The sequence below is a fragment of the Lissotriton helveticus genome, chromosome 3_1 (assembly GCF_964261635.1).
Source record: "Lissotriton helveticus chromosome 3_1, aLisHel1.1, whole genome shotgun sequence".
In the NCBI taxonomy this organism is placed as follows: domain Eukaryota; kingdom Metazoa; phylum Chordata; class Amphibia; order Caudata; family Salamandridae; genus Lissotriton; species Lissotriton helveticus.
Window position 1 is genome coordinate 1,502,962,874 of NC_136061.1, and position 16,534 is coordinate 1,502,979,407.

The following is a 16,534-nucleotide window of genomic DNA, read 5'->3' on the forward strand; positions in this document are numbered from 1 at the left end:
CAGCACCGTACCCTGGCCTTAGCGCTCCTAAGTGAGTCTTGAAGGGGCCCCTCTATGTGCTTTGCAGGGGGGCCCCCTCAAGTTTGGTTACACCACTGGTGAGCACACTGAGTGTCATTAAAGTGAGTTAAAATGAGAATAGTTACCTACAGAGCTTAGAAACTGGCCACAATCGCTATGTTATCACTTGTGTGCAGACAAACTAAGGGCAGATACAGTAGCACCTCTGGCCTTTGGCAGCTGGCCCCTTTTCCCCATTACCTTGCTGTCCAGGCTGAGACAACATGAACTGTGGGCCTGACTGGAGGTGACTGGGAACCAGCACGAGCTGCTGAAGCGAGTGAAGCGAGGACATGTCCTGAAAAACAAAAGAGGAAAATGAGTGAAGCAAATGCTAGACTGACCAGATTTTGAAAGCCAAAAACTTGAATTTGAATCTGAAATTGAAGTAGGACTACAATTGCACATCAATCGAGTGGCACAGAATGACTTCGGACAGAGCTCACCAACCTAGAAAACACAGACAACGAAGCACTCAGGGGATACATTAAATGCAGCTTATCATCTGCATTAATTACATTGATTTCCTCAAAAACCTGGTAACTAATCCTGCAATGCAGCATGAAAGGTTATGCCTTTCTGCCCTCTTCCTTTACCTTTGCACAGCTCTCAGAGGCTTAGTATCCAGGCTTGCATCCATACATCCACAATCCTTACTATCTTCACGGGTTATGCATCTCTGCCTTGTTGCTCCACCTTTCTACAGCTCTCAGTGGCTTCATGACACAGAAATATTAGAATCCCACTGGCCCTTCCCACCAACATAAATGCATACGAATAGATACACCAGAATGTATTTGCATAGTTCGAGATACAAACATAACCTCTGGGATCAACTGCAAACACACACCTGGCCAGACAAAGCTACCGGCCATACCCATCAGACATCAGAGAGCGAGAGATCCTCCTAATCAAAAACAGCCAAATGTCCACATAACCACATGCACCAGAAATATATAAGCAAACACTTTCACATATTAGGCATGACAAACACACAGCCTCATAATAAGCGACAGTGAACCATGCATAAGACCCAAAGTCAGTGTATATAGTTAGCACACAAGACACAGAGGCTTAGCCACGCGTAGATGAATCGATGCCAACGGACGTGCATAGGAAGAGGCCTATGCAAATCCACGTGTCTCCCTAACAATACACAAGACCACATTTGCATATACACTACAATAACCATGGCCACAGAAATGTCGAGCACCCGTTGACTGATTCCCGCGCGCACGAATGAAGGCTCGAGAGAGAAGTTAACCTGTGTAAACAGATCCGGAGATACCCGAATCTTCTCAACAGAAAACACACAGCACCGGCTGAGGCGAACATGCAAATTAAAGCGCTCCCACCTGCAGGTGCACAGAGGCCCAGTCCCGCCCAATGGAAACAGCTCATGGAAGATGACGTGGAGCAGGTCTGAACCCTGCTGTGAAATCCACTCTTGCGAATCGGCTGTTGCATTAAAATCCCGTAAATAATAAATAAATAAATTAAAAAAAACAAAGTGATGTGACTAGACCCATCGTCTTCCACAAGAGAGGTGCGCGCGCATGCTTCTTTAAACACGCACAGTCTATATGGACCCAGACACACGCCTTCCAACCCTCGGAAAGGTCTAGAAACTCACCCCTTGCATCTGACCTGCTGCCATCATCTGTGCCTGGGGCAGGTGACATGGCCTCTGGGTGGACCCCGGCTGCACAGCCTCACCCAGGTCTTCCTTTTTAATCTGCAGAAAACAAAACAAAAAAGCAATTCTTAGTACCAGCGGGGTGCAGAGTGAGAGGTGCAATGCGTGCGTGCATGACTCTGTACTCTTCCACGCTCCTCAAAACACTCTTAAAGGGTATGCTGAGCAAGCCCACCTCTGTCGTAGTCAACGTGTGCATGCATGTCGAAGCGCAGGTGTGTATTTTGCATGGCTCTAGTTCTTTTTAGTCGCACTCAAAGTCTGACGTATCTATTCAAGGGGTAGCAGGTTAACCAAATACATATTCACATTTTATTCAATTTGTAGCACGAGATTGAACACCTTTAGGGAGATTGGCGTAAACCCTTGCTGCACAGGAACTCAAATATAGGATCTCTTTGAAGGACCTACGACGTGGTCTGCTGATGTTACTGAAAAGAGCAGATAGGTTCCCAGAATACTGTTAAAAATGTCAGGTCATTAAGAGTTCTTCTGTGGTAACTGGTGTCCTCTGGACACCATTGGCCCGCACTTGCCCACTCACTTCAATGCTACTCCAGTATGTCAAATTGTGTTTACGTTCTCACGCTGCTGCTGCTGCTCACGCCAGTCTGTGGTCATCGGAAGATGTCACCTGAGGGCTGACAAAAGGTCTGCCATATTTCTATGGTGCTCATTGGTGGAACTTCAAGATGTCATCCCAACCGCTGCCAGGGTGGCAGTCTGTCAGCCACCTCATTCATTTCTATAGGGACAAGCATCCTCTTTTCATGTGGTATAGCATGAAGAAGATGACCGTCCTTCGTCCCAATACTTCGATTGCACATTTTCCTTGAATGAAGGCCATTCTCTCTCTATATATGGAGGAATACACCTGTGTATTCTACTTCTGTCTCTTTCCTACTCTTTAAGCTATGCACAAACCTCTGCTCCAGTGTGCATCCCATTTCTGCCGTGGTCAATCAATAGAATTACTTTGCACCTTCATCCCTTCTCACTTAAAGGTGGTCCCCAGACTTTTCCACTTTACGTCCACAGTTCTACGGCTTTGCCACATGAAATGCTCAACTACAAGTGTACAAACTGTGAAACCTTCCTGCTAGTGATCCCAGATGAAGGCTTGCAAGAGGAACAACGAATGTTAACAATTTACTGTTCACAAAGCCATTTTTGTTGCTACATTGTGAAAGTGTGGACGCCATCAGAGTCTGAAAAGCAGGCAAGCTGGGTCCTGAAAAGTACAAACTCGGCCGACTTAAAATGATATTGAGACTAACCTTGATGGACTCTAAAAACAAAGAACTCAAGAAATAGATGTGATTTTCAAATTGTTCCTTCGATAGGGCCTATTGACTTTCGCTGTGTATGCTTTATTGTTGCGGATAACAAGTGGCTTAGTGGGCTGATCTGATAACTAGGGCCTATGGTTAAGCAATGGACAGGGCAGAAGTTGATCTTAGATCCATTTCATAAAGCCGTAGTAGTGTCTTTAGAACTTGCTAAAGAAATTGGAAGCACTTTAGAGTAACAAAGTATTGTCAATCAAGTAGGCATTTATGCTAATTTGTTTAAAGTGGCGAACACATAGAGAAAATAAATGTCAGGGAGATGAAGTATTAGAAATGCTGCAGTGGCATCTTAAATTTCCTATGTTGTTCATACACATTTGTTCGGTAAATGTATAAGCCAATTAAAAGATGGAGGTTCAAGAATATCTGTCAAGCACCAGTCTCATCATTGGCAACACTGGGGACCAGAGGAGCTTTTCCTGTATCAACATTCAGCGGAACCACATACCCAATGGCCGATCTAGAAATGAAAGCTCAAAATACAAAAGATTTACATCAGGAGCCCTACTCATGGACACAAATGCATATGTTCAATTAAAAGCTCTAGGAGTCTTCGATTGATACTCTTTTCACTGACAATACAACAATTGTTCCCCAAAATCACTGCCTAGGTGAAACGTGAACTTTAGTCGATGTTGCGGATTGTGTTTTTAGTTTGAAGTAGGAGGTTATTGACATGCTGGGAAAAAGCACCCAAAGAGGTGGAACTAGGAGGAAAAATCTTGACAATTTAAATGAATGGCATGAAGCAAAGTTTGTTTTTATTCTGATAGCTATGTAGAATCACCACTGTTTTTTGTGCTCAAGAAGGAAAGTACCCTCTATGCTTGCATTTATTACCCAGGTGTGAACAATATAAGCACAACAGACCAACATTTGCTCTGAGTGGCGAAATATTTCACAGATCAGCTGCTGAGCCACAATTTTCTTAAATCTAGAGTTGGCAGATGAACTAGAGCACATACAATATTGATATGTTTCATGATTTATTTGAAGGTATACTGTTTTATCACCTAATTTAACAGAAGCTTTTGAACACATTAAAGAATCTTGCATCTCTCATGCCATCACTGTTTGCACATTAAAGTTAAAAAAGGTATGTGTCTACTTAATATAAAGTGATATTTTCAGCTAGACTGTAGCACCCTGAGGAGGCCATGGCCTCATAGAGATCATATACTGTCGGAATCCGCAAGCACCACTGATTTTTTTTAAGGAAAGCAATATTTGTTGTGTTTTGATGGTTTGGAATCATTGATTAAATAAGGGTTTTGTAGGCAAACGAGTCAAGTTACATGTGTGTGCAGACACAACTTCCATTCACTTGTGATGGAGTTCAGTCAAAGACTTATCGTAGAGTGCAAAAAGCATTTGCATCAGTTATACATTAGTCAGAATCTTAGTAAACAGTGAGGAAATTAACTCCGATCATGCTCCCTGTGAGAGCCTACGCCATTTTGGATTAGAAGCCCATTAGTACCTTCAAATTAATAATGCCAGCTGAAAGTAACCATAAAATAAATAAACGTGCATATGTATTACCTTTTTTAGTGAGGTTTTCAATATCACAGTTTTTGTCAAGTTTAATAGCATTGCATTTCTTGTGTCGGTGTTACATAATATAATGGTAGGCAATTTTTGACGACATAAGAAGGAAAGGCTGATCTAGTCTTGCCGGATCTGATATATGTGACTTTCACTTGACACAATACATCAGCAGTAAGCACTTGACTCAGTGACATCTTGCTGCCGAAAAAATATTTAAAAAAACAACATGTTCCTTGGAAGTTTTCCCAGATTATTAGAAAAACTTAAAGAATCTGAAATCCCATTTCCAAAACACTTTCAGCTACCACATTGCCTTCTGCTTTGTGAGATCACTATAAATAAATATGATGTTTTGGAATCTCTGATCAACCCCATGGAACCGTAAATCGAGCCAAATGGAATCCATTCGGCTGTATTTTCAATGTCACAGTTTTGGCTTTGAAAAGTTTCTGCAAAATCTAGCAAATGAATTATGACATTCTATTGCTGGTATTTGTCTTGCTTACTTGTTTGGGTGAACTCACACGAGCTCATTTTAGTGAAAACCTGTAGTTAAAGGTACATCAACCCTATATTTTTGGGAAAATAAATCGAACAAAGCAAGACGTGTTGCACTTCCTTCCAAATGACGGCTGACGTTTAAAAGAAAAAAAGTTCAATCACTAAAATCATGAAAAAAATTTTTTTTAAATGAAAATCAGTAAATATCTGCCCTCAATTCTAACCCATACTTCAAAGGCGGTTTCATTCGTGTGCCCAGAGCAGGCCCCAGTGTGGTCATGTTGAGATTGCATCATTAAGGGATTTAATGACCTGGCTCGCTTGTTTTTACAGTGTCCATAGCATTTCCAGGTTATGAGATTCTGCTTGCATCCTGTACTGAAAAAAAAAAAAGTGGTGTTAGCGCTTTCCGTTCTCTATTTGATCCTACTTTTTCACTGGGCACATCACCAATAGCTAGCCGAACGTATGCTGAGATGATTTTATTATGTGTTTATACATAGGATGATTTATTTAAATAATCTAATTTAAATTTTAGATGCCCGCACCTCGATTAATCCATCACTGGGGAGGAGCCCTTTCAATTGTAAATGTTAGATTATCTTCAGCTGTTGTTTGGATGCCTCGATTCTATTAGTGAGAGCAATTATTTTGATTAACAGTCCTTGTATGCTTAATTACTGAAGGGAGATGTGTAAGAATTGCAAAAACAAGTTGCACAATGTGATCACCATCCTGCATTGATCCACACAGGTCTTATGATCTTAACTTGCTCTTCGACTGAAATGCAGATCCACCTCTCCCCTCTCAGTGTCTTGAGACCCTTACGGTGAGTAGTCGTCGCGCTTTATAAGAAACCTGATTGATTGATTGCTGACTGAAAGTTATAAATTCTTCTAAAAGTTCTTGGTGTGGTTTCTAGTTATAAGCTAGATCAGCCCTCTTGCCTCCCAAATGAAGGTACATCTCTGATGGATGGATCTGCACCATGCTCAAGTATCTTTGCGTATGCCTCCGACTCAGGGATCACTTTTTCATGGCAATCTTGCTTGTCCCGCGCCAGTTTCAGAGAATAGGTCAGAAAATCAAGGATCTGAGATTCTCACTCACAACACTGTATTAAGTTGTCACTGGTTTGTAATGTGCTTTGAGAAGTATGGTCGCAGAAAACCTTCTTGGTAGCTTGCAAGCTAAATAGTGGTCCTCAACTTCATTGGTGGGTCTAGGGTAATCCTAACATAGTGGCAAAAAGGTTTTTTCTTGCAATGCATTAAAAAGTTATTTTTTATCCTTCTTGAAGGCTGCACAGTCTACTCGTTTCCTTCCCTTGTGCAAGTTTATTTTCTCTGCATAATGTGATTATTTATTTTCTGTCTTTAGCCCCCTGCCCCCAGAAGGCACCCCACTCAAAAAAAGTCAAACACGATTCCTAGAGTGTTATTGATAATGTTTACAATATAGTTCCATGCTAGATTTCTGCAGAATTTTTCTCTGCAAGTTTACACTTTGCCAACATTTTCTATGGAGAAAGTATTACATGAAAGAATTCTGTATTGGGATAAGCATACCTATGCATAATGTTTTTTTAATTTTAAATAATGATCCATGGGGCATGACCAGGATGGAGGTCGCATGATACATTCTTTTCACTCCTCCACCTGCCAGCTGTAACTATCTTAATGCTGTGAGGTAGCTTAAGGGCCATAACTGCAGAAGTTGGGATGTGAACCCCACCTTGCAGCGTAGGACGAGTCCCAGCATAGGAGGCTCACTTGACAGATAGCCGGATTCGGTGTGGGTGTGGCTCCAATAGCATGGCCTTCAAGATGTCGACCATCAAGGAACATGTGGGGCTCTAGTTACAGGGGAGCCCGTTAGAGTGCAGAGAGAGCTGGGACCTTCCCCTATCCCCTTGGAACAGCAGCTGGGTGACCTCAGCAGCATGACGGGGTCCGGCGCCTCTGTTGGATTAGGGATGTAGAGTGCGGTGGTTCATGCTGTTCCGGGCCGGGATCCCAAGATCAGTGTAGACTGCGCCAAAGACTGCAGCTCTTGAGCTGACCTACAGAGGCTGTGCCCAACTTTTCTTGCTGGCCACTCAATAGGCAGATGGGCATACATGTCGCATGCACCTCCGCCGAAGAGGTGGGTGAAGACTAGTGGGGGTGAGAGCAACAGTTTCTCCACTCTCCCCAAAGCATTTCCTCGCAGTGCTCACACCAGTCTGTCAATGGCCTGAAGCAACGGGGACCAGACGGCAGAAGTATTTAGCTGTGGACTCGCCACCTCTGGCTGTGGCAGCTGCAATGAGGTGCATAGATTGGTGCATAGATTGTTTGACTGCCCTTGCCCTGGCGGTTCCCAAGCTCAGACATTGCAGATGCAGACTGTGCTACCCCAACGGCACTGTGCTTTAGGCATGGGGGTGTGTGTAGGGTATTGGTAAATCTATGCGTGCCATGTTTCACTTGCACAGGTTTTAAGAGGGATATGGATTTGTCTCTGGTTCTAGTAGACAATGCTGTTTTTTCTGTTTTCCATTTTCAGCCCATTTCCTCTATAAATGATCTCTTTGGGGTTGTCCAACTGCAATCTAATAGGTATCTCTCTTTCACTTCTGTGGGGAATCCTGCTAGCGAGAAAATACTTCTGATGTGTAGGGGATGAGCAGTGTGCCCAGTTCTAAAAGTCCAGAACGGATGCCCCATTTGGGAGGCTGTGGTCGTATAGCTAAGAACTGAACATCTTGCATTGTATGTTATTGTCATGTGAACTCAGCCGATATGTTAATGCACGCTCCATTACTGGAAAAGATTTTTCTTTGCAGCTAGAATCACATGTCTGGCTTGTTGATGTCTTAAAAAGCTAGCAAATATCAGACAAGGGATATTTGATTTGTTTTGATGTGTGGTTGAAGTCTATGGGCTGTCTCGAATTTAGTGGAGAAAAAAGGCCTCAACAGTTCTGGTACATTGAATTAAGAAATGCTGCATATGTTCTCCTCCCAATGTACATGGAATACCTTAGATCCATGCATTATGCTTTCTGCTCCTGTTTTCTAGATCTATGTTTCGCAGCATAGATTCCATATTTACTATCCCCCACTCTGGTATTCAGAGCTATGATCTTCTGTGGCCTGTAGACATTTTTCTGTGGCTTTCAGACTTGCATTGAAAGGGGAAATGCCGCAGCAGGTAATTTCATCTCTTTGGCCATTTCAGTGGTGTTTCTTTGACCGTTCCTACGGCAGACTTAATCAATGTAAGCTCTGTCAAAAGTGAATCCAAAGGAACTGTAGCCACAATTTTATTTCGCTGGCAGATTTGGCCAAATTTCAGGACTTTTGCTTTTAAAGTAATTCACAAGTTTTCAACTTATTTTCCCATTAAGACTGCAGGAGAGTGAAAGCTGTGGAGCCCATTATGATTCAGTTCGCTTCCACAACAACCTATTTGCTATGAAACCTCTTCCCCATAAAATACTTTATTTATTAATTTTAGTTCCAGCAAAACATATGAAAAGATCCTAAATATTTCTCACTACATTTTGGAAAGGGAGTCCAGAAAATGATCATTTGGTTGGTTGGTCACTTGCAACAAAATTTGGGGGGATTTTTCTTCTCACATTAAAAAATGATGTGAACTTATAGATTTTCAGAAAGATGCTGTATTACTCACAACATTTCAGAATATATGGAAAAGTAGATGCTCTACTTCGAGCACTATATAGATCAAACAATTACAACTCTTTTAGCAAGCCCTTTCAACACCTCTGATGAACATGTAGTCACCTGACCCACCAAAACCACTAGTAACTCATTTTAATAGTCAGACAACATTACACTTGGGCATGTGCCAGACATTACCCTGCACGTGTCTTTGCTTTCCCGAAATTAAAAACCTGCATGACAACCTGTCCAAAGTTTCCTTTAGAGCAGGTGGATATGCAAATGTTCCCAGAGTGAGCGGGAACCATCCGCCCAAGCAGGGTTCCACAAAGCAAGAGACACATGACAAGATTGTCTCTGCATCCCAGGCAATGAACCACAATCCTATACACACTTGTGCCACTGGGAAAATTAAGAATCAACTAGGGGAAGACCACTTCTCCATTCAAAACAGTGACAAAATAAACCTTCGTCCAGGAAAACCACTGTAAAAGAAGGATGGAAAGTATGTTTGGGTGGAAGAAGACCATCCCTCCCCTACCAGACAATAACCCTCAGTCCCTGGAACAGACATTAATGTTACAGACTGTGACTCACACAACAATGCCACTCCAGTGAGCAGGGTACAAGTAGGACATTGGGGCTCAGGTCCTCATGCCTGTCATTCTATGGTCTGGCAGGAATCCAAAAGTAAAGATAATAGTCACAGCAGGTACAAGTAAGTGACATCAATCCCCTTAAACCAATACATTCAGAACTTGGAAATTCAGGGCAAAATACAAGTAAACAAAACCCACAAACTTTAATGCAGCAAAGTCACTCAAAACAACAAGATACATCTAGTGGAAGAATCCGCCAGATGGACATAGAGAAAAGAGTGAGAGATGGGGGGAAGACGATGGACTATACCAAATGATCAAGTCCCTCTAAAGGGTAGATGGGATTGGCCATAGGGCCTTCACTGGGGTACACACACAATGAGGGTATACTTAAGGCACTACATGTACTGGGTATTCAGCATGTAGTATCTTATTGGGGCAGGTGTGTTGCAGGTAGGATAGCAACTGACGGCTGAAGTTGTGGAAATCTAATCTAGGGGGGGGCAGTAGGCACCCTAACCTTTGGTGGCTGTCAATTCAATCTGAATTTGGGAATTTGGGTATATGAGCACTGTGTATGAAGACTGAAGCAGGCACAACTTTAAATAGTGTGTGTGCCTCCAGGCCCTTAAACATGGGCCGACAATGGGCTATGCAGACGTTGGGAACCGCAGGTGCAAACTTACGTGGAGGGAGAAAGCAAGCACAATATTAAAGGGATTCGATAGGCACAATCTTACCGGAGGGTGGATAGGAAGTGAGAGGTCCCTGGAAACAATCTAACTCAGGCACGACTCTCCGAGAATATATTTATTTGGGGTTTTATACTGACAAGAAGGGAAAAGGCATTTACTGTAAGTCTTGGTGTACCTTGGTACAATTTCCTGTCAAGGCTCGATTCCAATGGTACCCCCAAAAGATTTGCAATCTCTCGCCAACCTATCGGGGCAGATCCCAGTCACGTGTTTGAGGTACCGCATCATTGTGGATTCCGGTTTAACCTTAGTTAGTTTGCCTGTAATATCCATGTTTCTATCACAGATGGGGACAACATAAATAATCTAAAATCAAGTGAGGCAGAAAAGCAATGTATATCAGCTGGTGCAGGAGTAATCTTTGTTTGGATAACATCCCTTGAGTACAGCTAAAACCAGACAAAGTGTATAATAAACTATGTGGAGTCATTTATAATTTTTTTTTGTTTGTAGCGTTTTATATAGCGTGAACTAGACCCCCAGATATCGGGTATCGAAGCGCTTTAAATTAGCACCAGTATCATTACAGAAGGACACATTCATTGTTAGGCACAGGGAGATTAAGGTATTTGCCCAGAATCACAGGATGTTGAGCGTCGTTGCCGAGACTCCAATCCGGTTCCCCAGCTTCAAGGTCGACCGCTCTAGCTGTAAGGATACATCCTCTTCCCCTTTTTGAACCCAGTAAAACAAATCTAAAATGGAGACCTAGCTGCATAATGTAACCTGTACACCCACAGCATAATGCAGCCTTATGAGAAAACTGAAAAAACTAACCATGGGACCCCAACCACGTAATCTTACATAGAGCTCCAAATGCCCTGACAATCCAACCTGTAGACCCAGCTTCATAAACTGATCTGGTGACCTAGGTGAAGAATTTTACCTGGAGCCCAGCTACTTGATCCAAACTGTAAGGCCATCTGTATGATCTAACTCAAGGTCCCAGTGCATGAACTAACCTGGAGACTTGACAGTGCTATCTGGCCTAGAAACCTAGCTGGCTTATAAATCAGGCATCCTGAAGCATAGTGTAGCATGGAATCGCAGCTGCATACTTTTTACTGTAAAACCAGGTGCAGAAACTAACCTAGAGACCTAGCTGTAGAATCTAACCAGGGTTCTAATGAGCTCACAACTCCTGTTTTTTTTTTAAATTTAGTTTTTATTGGCATTTCATTATGGCGTAGAATACATGCATCGCATATGATCATTAAATGAGCACAGTACAAATTTACAGCGATTCATTCGATTTACAGTTGTGTCAGTAGTCAGTGGGGACATAGATTATTTTTAACCCGATGTCTCTGCTATTAGAGAAGGACTTGCTAACACGACACATGGGGACACAGGGCATTGTCTGTATGATGTACCGTGGGCTCTGTGTTGATCTGTGGTGCTGGTGTACTCCGCTTATTGTGCTTTTAGTGAGGAACGTAACTCTTCCACTAGGTTAACTATAACTGGGATTCACTGTATTTGAGGTACCGCATTATGATGGGGGTCAGTAGGCTGATTTGTCGACTTTGATCTCAGAACTGTGTGGATCTTGATGTGGGGAGGAAATGTCATGGCGGAGTATGCTGGTTACTGTTCGTGCTAGGCTTAGGGACGTGCACTACTGTATGTTAGTTTCTAAAGAGGTGGGTGAGCTGGGTCTCTTCGTGACATTTCTCTCCCGCAGGAGGCGGGTTGACTTGCGTTGGTGGGTAGTCTGCCCATTTCCTGCTTAAAGGAGTGGAGTATTGTCGACCATTGCATGGATATGTGGTGTTTGCGAATGCCTTTAATTTTTTCTGCCCATAGCGCCTCCTCCTCCGAGGCTCCTCATTTACTAACCGCTCCTCTCCATGCCGCCAGCGGAGGTCCCCCAGGTGCTCTCCAGTGTATCGCTATACTTCTATTGCCTAGTAGGATCGCTAGGGATGCGAAGCACATCTCCACTTTTTGGTGTTTTCGACGCTTGGTAATGCCTAGTGCGCATGCCTCCCACATATTGATGTCTGTGAGCCCTGTTCCTGCTAGGAGGGTGGTGTGTACCGTGGTATAGTAAGCCCAGAGCGTTGGGCAATCCCAGAACATGTGGAGAAAGGACTTGTTGTGTTCTGGGCATCTGGGGCAAGTGAAGCGCATGTTTGGGTAGTAGTGTTATAACTCTTTGGGTGTCATATTGGTGCGGTGCTACATGTGAAATTGTATGTTTTTGAAGCGGAAGTTACAGGACACTTTTTGGGGGAACTTGAGTGTTCGTTCCCATTCTTTGTCATGGAGTGGTTTTTGGATCTCTGCTTCCCATTTCTCATGGAGTGTTGTGAGAGTGATTGTGTCCAGTTCTCGCACCGCCTTGAATAGCCATTCATGAGGTGTCATCCGTGGCCCATCTGCAGGATTGCATGTAGAACTGGGTGCATGGGCAGTTCTGTATCTATTGCGTGCCACACGCTGCAGCAATCTTCTAATAGCTGTCCGTGTAAAAGGAATTGTCCCCTTGGGAGGAGTGTGTCCTTTACAAGTTCTGCAAAAGTCTGCAGGTGCCCGTACACATAGAGGGAGCCCGCCTCCATGATGGAATATTCAGTCCATGTGCGCAGCATGTGCTCTGTGTAGTGCGCACGGCCGTTGGTGAAGCCCACCAGTGGTTGTATAGGGAAGTACATGGGGTCCGCCCGTTTCATCTTATGTACCCGTGTCAGACATGCGCGCACCACCATCACCTAGAGCGGGCACTCCTGTATTGATTAAGCTCCTTGGGGAAGATCAAATGGCTACAGGATGTAAAAATGGGGTGGGGATGGGGATGAGTGGGCTGTGTGAGCACCCTGAGGTTAATCCATTTCCATCCAAAAGGGAGCTCAAGGCTGCCTACAGGGACATGGTCAAGAGTAACTATTTCTCTTCTACCACCAGGCCTTCACTATCTATGGCCTACTTGTTGCGAAAGCAGGACTTTGTGTTCGAACCATACTGGGACATTATTTCCAGACCGGTGGATAGGAAAGTTTACCACCAGTTTAGGGTTGGCTCCCTCCCAGTCAACGCCTTCACTTGTAAATGGTGGTTGAACGGGACCAAGCACTGCCCTGTTTGCCCAGCTCCGCTGGAATCAATACCCCATTTTCCGCTGGCATGTCCGGCCTACAAATCCCATAGGCAAAAGTGGCTGAAACCTATCTGTATGAACATGGGCACCAGATCGGCTGTGATGGCACTAAGGATCTTGCGGACATCCACGAATGCTCCCATAGTTGTAATCATGGCAAAATTCCTGAAACTGGGCATGGCTCATTCATCGTAAAAAATTAAGAGAGCTCCAAGCCTAGTTACAGCCACATTAATGCCATGTAACTCCAGTGTGGTACAATTAATTATGGAATCTCAAGTAGCAATGATTGTCTGGTTTTATACTGTATGTATTTATTAGTTTTTAGCGGTCCGCTGTTGTTGAGTATTTTTACTTGAAATATACATTGTATTGATTATTGACTGCCGCACTGTTTTGATTGTATATATGGCACTGTGCTTTTTATTCAAAAACTTTTTATCTATTGTTGCATGTATTGTCGTTCATGATTATTTTAATCTAAACAAAGACATAATGAAATAAAATGAAATGATTAAGCTCCTGGTAGCAGCATGCGGCAAATGGTAGGGGTTGGAATTGGTCCCGCATTAGTGAGAGTTTCCCCCAATGTGCGGCTGCTGCACACTGTGACACCCATTGCAACTGGGCCGCGAGGAAGTATACCTCAAATGAGGGAGAACCCAGACCTCCTCGGTACAAAGGTAGCTGCAGTTTGGCAAGGGCAATTCGCATGCGTCCTGTTCCTCAGATAAGGGTACCGAGGTGGGTATCCAGTTCCGGAAGGAAAGAGCGGGGGCCACTAGGCGGTTAGTGAAATAATATAGTAATCGCTGGACCAATATCATCTTGGCCACTGAAATTTTCCCAATGGGAGCCAGGGGGAGATCCTTCCAGATATTTATAGATGATCGGATCCTGGCCAGTGCCCTGTGGTGGTTTCCCTCATACATAATTTGCGGCATATGGTACAACCCTATTCCTAGGTACCGTACTGCTTGGGCACTCCAAGTTATGTCTAAGCCTCCCAATTGTATTTTCTGGGGGGGAGGGGAGATTGTCTGAGAGTGGATATACTGTGGACTTAGCCCAGTTTACCCTTCGGCCCTCCACCACTTCATAGTCCTGAAGTGCATTAATAATTGGGGTGAAATCTGACGTGATGTTGCGGATGTAAATAAGCACATCATCCGCATATGATACAGCGTGGATCGTTTATGCGATTGGGATGCCGCAATTCTCTCCCTCCTTACGGAGAAGAATCACATGTGGCTCCATCGCCATAGCAGAGGGGGGAGGGGACAACCCTGGTGCATGCCCCGGAGTATTGATAATGATGGCGACATATGGTGCCCGAGTTTCACTCTGGAGGTCGGCTTGACGTATGTGAGCTTAGTGTATGCTGCAGAAGGTAGGGCCACAGGAGGGTATCAAAGGTTTTTTTCAGGTTCAGGACCAGGCATGCCACAAGGGGGAAGTGGTTCCGGACCTGATCCTGGAAACAGTACAGGCACCGTATGTTGTTGGAGTTGTTTCTCCCCGGAACAAATCCACACTGATCCGATGTATCAGTGTTGGGAGGATTGTGGAGTAACGATCTGCCAATATTTTCCCATATGTTTTGTAGTCTGCTGGTAATAAGTCTGTAGGTCGATATGAACTAACGTGGTGGGGGTCCCTGTCTGATTTGACAAAAGGAGACGTTTACCGATTCACACATTGATTGTGGTAGCTTTCCCATGTCTAGGACTGCCTGGAACAGTTTTACCATTTGGGGGACTAGCTGAATGGAGAAAGTGCAGAAAAACTTGAAGGCAGCCCAGCCCAGGAGCCTTGTATGTAGCCAGGGTCTGTATTGCCTGTGTGAAATCTGTTGCAGTGATAGGTTCATTCTAGGGCGTGCCGGACGCTTTGCACAATGCGAGGTAGGGGATGCGCGTCCAGGAATCTGTTGAGCATATCCGAGTCTGCTGGGTCGGGGCTGTATATAGTTGTGTATAGTGTTGTAGGAATACTTTTAGGATGAGGGCCTGTGAATGGACGAGGGTCCAACTGTACTTTGTATCGTTGTGATCGGTGGGAGGGTTGCATCTTGTTTCACAAGCCACGTTAGCAGCGCACCTGCTCTGTCTCGTTCTATGTGGACCATAGCTGTGTGCACTCTAAAATTATACCTTATGTGGTCCACTAGTGCCTCTGCATATGAGGTTTTAGCTTGTGCTACTTGAGTCGGCGTGGCCTTGTTCTTATCTGCTGCTTGTGGTAACGTGGCCAGTATGCGTTCCTTTTCGTTTATACTTCGTTTTAGGGTTTTATGCACTCCTGTAATGTGCTATATGCATGTGCCTCTGATTACAACCCTGAACGTACTCCATTCCATTGCACGGGTGGTGGCCGCTCTGTGTGTTCTCGTGGAAATAATTCTAATGATGCACCGCTTGAGTTGGCCTAAACACTGGGCCGTCTAGGCATTCTTTAGGTAGACGCCAGATGGGGACCAGCGGCCTGGGTGGCCGCCATGCCAAAGTGATCGTGTGGGTATTATGGTCTGACAGAACCCTGCCTAGGTATTTGGACTCTTGTATCTTAGGCAGTATAGGGGGAGGAGCAGAGGAAGCTATCCAGGAGGACTCTGAGATCGTGTGATAACGAGTGGAATGAGTAAAGCCGTGTGTCCAGATATTTGTAGCACCAGGCATCTATGAGGGCCCAGTGAGTTGTCCATGCTGCAAAGCGTTTGGCCTGTGCTATTATCGGGGAGGGGGTAGGATCTATCTAAAAGCGTATTTTGTACACAATTGTAATCCTCTCCCAGGATCCATGGTGCTTGGGTGTGTAAGCTTAATGGGTGTAAAAGTGCATCCTAGAATTTACTTTGGTCTGTGTTTGGTGCGTAAATGCTGCCTAAGACTACTGGTTGACCATCCAAAAGCCCCTGTAAAAGAGCATAGCTGGAATGGGACCCCGGTCGTATCCAAATAAGGGTCCCCGTGCATCAGCTGAGTACACTGTGGCAGAGAATATCCTGCGCCATCTCTTGTGCAGTTTTTCTAGCTCTCCCCCTACCAAGTGGATTGCTGGGGAGGGTTATATGGTTGGGCGCGGCGCTGAGCCTTAACCCATATCCCTTTCTTGGTCTGATCTCACTTCTCTGGTTCAGTTATGGCCCCCAGTGGCATGCATGTGAGAGTACAGTGTGGTGATATTACAATCGCTCCTGTTTATACAAGCAAAAACTCACCTGCCTGCTGAAGTCCAATCCATTTCTGTCACTACCTGG

The 16,534-nt window shown here is 44.4% G+C and overlaps 1 protein-coding gene across 1 annotated transcript in view; it reads right to left on the reverse strand.

Annotated features, from left to right (window-relative positions):
- Positions 1-16,534, reverse strand: part of POU2F3 (POU class 2 homeobox 3) — a 136,385-nt gene that overhangs the window by 54,794 nt on the left and 65,057 nt on the right. Inside the window, exons 3-5 of the mRNA XM_078683931.1 lie at positions 16,496-16,530; positions 1,694-1,795; positions 262-358 (exon numbers count right to left, since the gene is read on the reverse strand). Of these exons, the coding sequence (XP_078540057.1) occupies positions 262-358; positions 1,694-1,795; positions 16,496-16,530 (234 nt within the window). The remainder of the gene's footprint in view (positions 1-261; positions 359-1,693; positions 1,796-16,495; positions 16,531-16,534) is intronic.